This window comes from Eutrema salsugineum, unplaced genomic scaffold, assembly GCF_000478725.1.
Source record: "Eutrema salsugineum unplaced genomic scaffold, Eutsalg1_0 scaffold_24, whole genome shotgun sequence".
Classification (NCBI taxonomy): Eukaryota; Viridiplantae; Streptophyta; class Magnoliopsida; order Brassicales; family Brassicaceae; genus Eutrema; species Eutrema salsugineum.
This window is the reverse complement of record NW_006256797.1, coordinates 232,806-238,851: the sequence shown is the minus strand read 5'-3', so window position 1 is coordinate 238,851 and position 6,046 is coordinate 232,806. Positions and strand designations below refer to the sequence as shown.

General features: G+C 37.9%; 1 protein-coding gene across 1 annotated transcript; it reads right to left on the bottom strand.

Moving 5' to 3' along the window:
* Positions 1 to 296: 296 nt before the first annotated feature.
* LOC18015344 (putative WEB family protein At1g65010, chloroplastic) lies at positions 297 to 5,480 on the bottom strand. Its single transcript, XM_006397328.2, is given in 4 exon segments — positions 297 to 576; positions 579 to 4,364; positions 4,551 to 4,737; positions 5,315 to 5,480. Coding segments are annotated over 4 exon segments (4,050 nt in total). The 5' UTR covers positions 5,332 to 5,480; the 3' UTR covers positions 297 to 516.
* Positions 5,481 to 6,046: the final 566 nt, after the last annotated feature.

Below are 6,046 nucleotides of genomic sequence, written 5' to 3'. Positions count from 1 at the left end.
CTACATTATGATCCAAACCTATCAACATTTATTAAGCAAAAACCCATCAAGTCGGCTTTGCGAAAGAAATTTGGTCCCTAAACTTGGAGATTTCGCTATGCATCATCTGTTAAGCTTGTGGCTTCCCAAACATACAATTACTGTCCAGTTTCAATACTTGAATTAGGAATTTATAACCAAAAACAGAAGATCGAGAATCGAAATAAAAATTTATTCACAGGTAACTTCGAGAAACTTATGAAAAATGAAAAAAGCAGCAAAAAAAAAAAAAAAAAAAAAAAAAAAAACAACTTCAGCAAAAAATTAAGAGAAAAAGATCAAAGGGCAAGTGTTTAATGTCATAGACAATCTAAATCTTGATTTGGTAGCCACGTGGAAGCATTTAGATTAAATACGTTGATCAAATTTAAAGCTATACTCATTAAGATTAAAAATATGAACCAAGAAATGCTCAGTTGCAAAGAGATCATCCTCTACTTCTGACTGCTGCTGCTTGTACTCTTCTTTTTAAGCAGGTTACCGAATTTCCGGAGCAATGGTTTCTTCTTCTTCATATGTTGTTCCTTTAAGAGCAGACTTCCAGAGTCTTCAGTGTGGTCTGAAGATAAATCATTGCTGAATTGATCCAAGTTCTCACTTCCTTCAGCTTTCGACTCAACTTCCTCTTGAACAAAGTCGAGCTCAGTCTCTCTCTCTGGAGATATTTCGCTTCTTTCTATCGTGTAGCTCTCCCACATCTTGAATTCAGACTCCACACCGTCTTTCTCTACTTTTCCTTCTCCTTCAATTCTGTGAGCTACTTTATGAGTTGCTTTTCTTTCACCCATTAAATGTTTATCAATAGCTTCCATAGGACTTTCTTGCATCATATGTTTCCTGCTTCTGTTATGAAAAGTATCAGTCGTCTTTGTCTTCTCCTTGGCACGCCCAGGACCGTTTACTTCGGAAAACTGAATTACGTCATAATCGTTTCCGATGTTGGTGAGCTCGCCGTTTCCAAGATCTGGTCTCTCTTTGATGGGAGAGACTTCCTCTAGAATCTTTGATAATTCCTCCATTTTCTGAAGAGAGGCAGCTTCCCTACCCTTCAGCTCATCATTCTCCAGGATTACATTCTGCAACGCGTTTTTTCTCTCTAGTAAATTCTCTTTCAGCTTCGACAACTCCTCTATTTTCCTTGCTGATAAAGATTCCCGCGTTTTAAGCTCTTCGTTTTCTTGAGTAACTCTTTGAAATTCACTTTCCTTATCAAGCCAACTTTGCTCAAGATGTAACAACTCATCAATCTTTTTCAATAACGAAGCCTCCTTGGCTTTGAGCTCCTCGTTTTCATGAAATACACCCTGCAATTCGTTCTGCTTATCAAGCAAACTCTGTTTAAGATTTGTCAATTCTTCAATCCTCTGAAGGGATGAGGCTGCTCCAGCCTTGAGCTTCTCATTTTCAACAATTGCAGCCTTCAGCTCCTTTTCTTTATGAAGCAAACTTTGTCTAAGATCTGACAGCTTGTCTATTGTCGTTAATGATGAAACCTCCTTCGACTTCAGCTCCTCGTTTTCGCAAACGACAGCCTGTAACTCATTCTCTTTAACTAGAAAACTAGTATTAAAATTTGATAAATCTTCTATCCTCTTTTGTGCTAGAGAGTCCTTGGATCTAAGGTCGTCAATCTCCACAACCAAACCATCCAACTCATTTTCTTTAATAAGAAGATCCTCTTGCACCTTTGACAACTCCTCAATCTTCTTAAGATAAGCAGTCTCCCTTTCTTTGAGCTCTTCATTTTCATGAATAAAACTCTGGAGTTTGGATTCCTTATCAGCAAAGAGTTTATGCAACTTCGAAAACTCCTCAATCTTTTTAAGATACGCCGACTCTCTTTCTCTCAATTCCTCGTTTTCTTGAACAACTGTTTGCAATTTGGTCTCTTTATCAACTAAGTTTTCATTCAACAGTGACAACTCCTCGGTCTTCTTAAGGAATACAGTCTCTCTTTCTCTGAGCTCCTTACTTTCTTCAGAAATTTTTTGCAGATTGGTTATGTTATCAGCCAAGCTCCCATTCGCTATTGACAATTCCTCAATCTTCTTAAGATAAGCAGCATCCCTTTCTCTGAGACCCTCGCTTTCTTGAAAAACATTCTGCATATCAACCAAGCACTCATTCATCTTTGTTAGCTCCTTAATCTTCTTCAAATGAGCAGCCTCCCTACCTCTGAGCTCATCAGATTCTTGATCAATGCACTTCAGTTTGATCTCTTTATCAAGCAAGCTCTCATTTGCGGCTGACAATTCCTCAATCTTCTTGAGATAAGCAGCTTCCCTTTCTCTGAGATCCTTACTTTCTTGAGTAATGCTGTGTAGATGGGTTATGTTATCAACCAGGCTCTCATTCGCCACTGATAACTCCTCAATCTTCTTGAAATAAGAAGCTTCCCTTTCTCTGAGATCCTCACTTTCTTGAATAATACTATGCAATTTGGTTATGTTATCAACCAATTTTCCATTTGCCATTGACAACTCCTCAATCTGCTTCGTATGAGAAGCCTCCCTTACTTTCAGCTCCTCAGCTTCTTGAGTAATGCTCAACAGCTTGGTTTCTTTGTCAGACAAGCTTTCTTTTACCTTTGACAACTCCTCGATTTTCTCAAGTACAGAACTTTCCCATTCTCTAAGGCTGATATTTTCTGCAATGACATTCTTTAGCTCATCTTCTTTGTCTAACAAGCTCTCTTTCATGTTCATGCTTTCAGCTTTTGCTTCTCCAAGTGTTTCCTGTAGATATTTTATCTCCCCTTCAGCCTCTTTAAGATTATTATTTAGATTGGCTTCTTCCTCCTTACTTGCACGTGCATATTCTTCACTTTCATTGAGCGAATTCACCAACTTGCTTACTTCTACGTGTAAAGACGAATTTTCTTCTTCTGATTTCTTTACACAATCCATCAAATGAAGCTCTTTCTGTTCCCACTCAGCCTTAGACTTCTCAAACTCGCTGTGGATGCTATGTAAAGCACTTTTCAGACTACTAATGTCATTTCTTGCATCCTCAAGCATTTTTTCGTACTTTTCATTTGTCTCCTTTGAATCTAACTTTAATCTGTCAACCTGGGCTTCACACTGCTTGATGTCCACTTGACATGCTAAGAGCTTCTCTTTCACTTCCCTTGCTTCAGTCGATGCTTCCTGCAAAGCTGACACTAAGGTCTCAATATATTTCTTGCTCTTCTCTTCTTCCATCGTACAGCGTTCCAACTCTACTGAAAGTTCTGTCTTTTCATTCAGTAGATTCTGAATATTTGACGTTGCAGCCTTTTCGTTGTCCAAGGCCCTACTTTTTTCCTCTTGGGAGGTCTCAAGTTCAGATTTTATTGATTCAATAAGTTTTTCCATCTTCGAAGCTTCTTCTTTTGCGAGGCAAACTTGTTGTCCATATTCCTCTAGATCATTTTTCTGCGCTTCAATTTTTATTTCTAACAACTCAATCTTTTCTATTTGTGCAGCATTATCTGACTTCGTCTCATGCAGCACCTGATTACATTCAGCAAGCTGCTTCATAACTGATTCCATAGATTCTGAAGCAAATGTCTTCAATCTATTTGATTCTTCAACTTGTTTCTCAAGTTCATGAACCTTGTTCTTCCATTCTTCTGCTAAAATATTGGCGGAAGATTCAGCCATTTTAACAGCTTCTAGTTCAACGTTAAGTTGTTCAATTGATCCTTCTTTCTCTTTAATACTATTCTCAAGGGCACTGACTTTGACAAGCTCTCCTCTCAAGACTTCAATTTCAGACTTTAGTTTAGACACGGTCTCGTTACCTTCAATAGCTTCCTTTTCTTCCTTTGAACCGAGTAATGCCTTTAACCGGCCTAATTCAGAAGAAAGGATCTCGGCCTTCCCAGCCTGGATTTCAGCAATCTTCGTCGCTTCCTCAGCATGGGTTAGCGCCTTGTTTTTAGCATCAGCGGTCATAGCCAGTTCATTCTTCATCCTCTGGAGTTCTTCTGTGGTAGAGAGGAGAGCTGAGATGTCCAACGCGTGCTGGCTTCTGATAGACTCTAGCTCGTTCCTCGAAGTCTCTTCCTTTTTCTGAACGGCTTCAAGTCCAGCCTGTTTCAGCTCAAGAGCTCGGAATCTCTCCATCTCGAAACTCTCCTCAGCTTGTTTCTGAGCTGCGAATGCCTCTCTGAGTTTCTCATTGGCTTCTTCCGCAAGTTTCTCGGATTCTTTAAGATCTTCTATGGCTTTAGCTTTATCTTTCTTGAGCAATGCTATTTGCTCCTCAGCTTTCTTTAAGTCCTCCTGAATTGGATTCAACTGCGCCTGAAGCTCCGACCCTTTTACCAACCGTGACTGCACTTTCTGGAAATGTCAACAGGTTTAGCTGATCAGCTTTTATCACAAAGAACAAAAACAAGAAACACAAAGTTTTGCAGATGATAAACAAAATTCTGATTTACAGTAGTGGATATTAATACAATCTATGAATCTCAAAGCTACTCAAAACCAAAAGCTTCAGGAATCAGATAAAGAGGGTCAGCTACTTGCCTCGGGTGTAGGAACTCTAGAAGTCCGAGCAGGCTTTGAGTTAACTGTTTGAGGAGAACGGTCAAGCGAGAGACGAGTATTTGGCACCGACGAAGCCGAATTGCCATCGGATTTAGAACCACTGAGTTTACTGACTCGAGGAGGTGGTGGCGATGGTTTACTACGAGGAGTCTCCATCAAGCCGGTTCTAGGGTAAATAGACAAAATTGAACAACACAATGTTACATTAAGATCAATACTGTTCCAAAAAGATGTTAAATTATATGGATCGTACATTTTACCAAAACAAGCGAAAGTTCCCAAAAAGGCTTAAAATCACATCTTTGAATTAATTAATTCAACTACATTTTCAAGCAATTTGAGATTCAGTACTCAGCTCAATTCAACCAAAGACACAGATACAATTATCAATTCACAAATCTTCTACTAGAAAGAAAAATTATCCAAGAACAAGTTCTCAAACATGAATCTACAGATCAAATGATAAGAATTGCACTGAACAATATAACAAGTAAAATTTTGAGACGTTATTGAAACAATTAAAGCATAAAACAGAATTTTGGTAAATTGAGAGATTAAAAGCAAAAAATAGTTTCAGAAAAAGAAAGAAAAACATGCTTTGAGGAAATGAGCAACTTAGTGTCCGACAAAACACATCCCATTCCGAGCAAGAAAACTGAAGAGAGCATCTCAGATCCAGTTATATTCAAAGTTGAAGACTTTAAGTATGAATAAAAAAAACTAAGGAAGAACAAAGTACCCACTTGGTTCTAGACGCCATGGTTGCTGCAAAAAGAGCTTCAATGAAAGGAGACGAAAACAAAAATTGGAACACAGAAAGAGAAAGAGCAGAAAATAAGACAAAGAGCCGCTAAATCTCCAGCATTGCTGCGGGAGAGAAGAAATAAGATAGATACAGATTCAGGTCTTCTTTGGGTATGATAGTTTTTTTTTTTTTTTGGTCGAAGGGTATGATAGTTAAATCCACAAAGTCTTGAGCTTTAGCAACAACAAAGAAAAAAACGAAGTTTGTTGTTTGTGTTTTTGTATTCGATCAAAATAAATAAATAAAAGAAAGTAGGAAAAATAATGAGTAAATGGGTTCGCTGTCTCCATAGTGGTCACCCTCTCTCTCCATTTGCAGTCTTTTTTTCTTTCTCACCGCTTTTACTTTTGTTTTTTCCATAATATTTTTTAGAAAAGCTTAAAAGAAGAACAATCTTAGACTGTTCATTTCTGGTAATAATTTGGTAATAATGTATATGTGTCAATTATACTCTTGGGTATTAAAAATGATATGATTATGAAAAGCAATAAAAACTTAAAACTAGAGCCAGAGGATGGAAAGCAAGCAGTTGTGGAGCTAGAACTGATCAAAAAGATTCTTTGCTTGTTCGAAATGGTCCATTGACTCAATCAAAGACTAAAAAACTCAAGAAAATCATTAGAACTTTCATCAAAAACCTCAATTCTATCGAAGAGAGAAAAGAGACGAT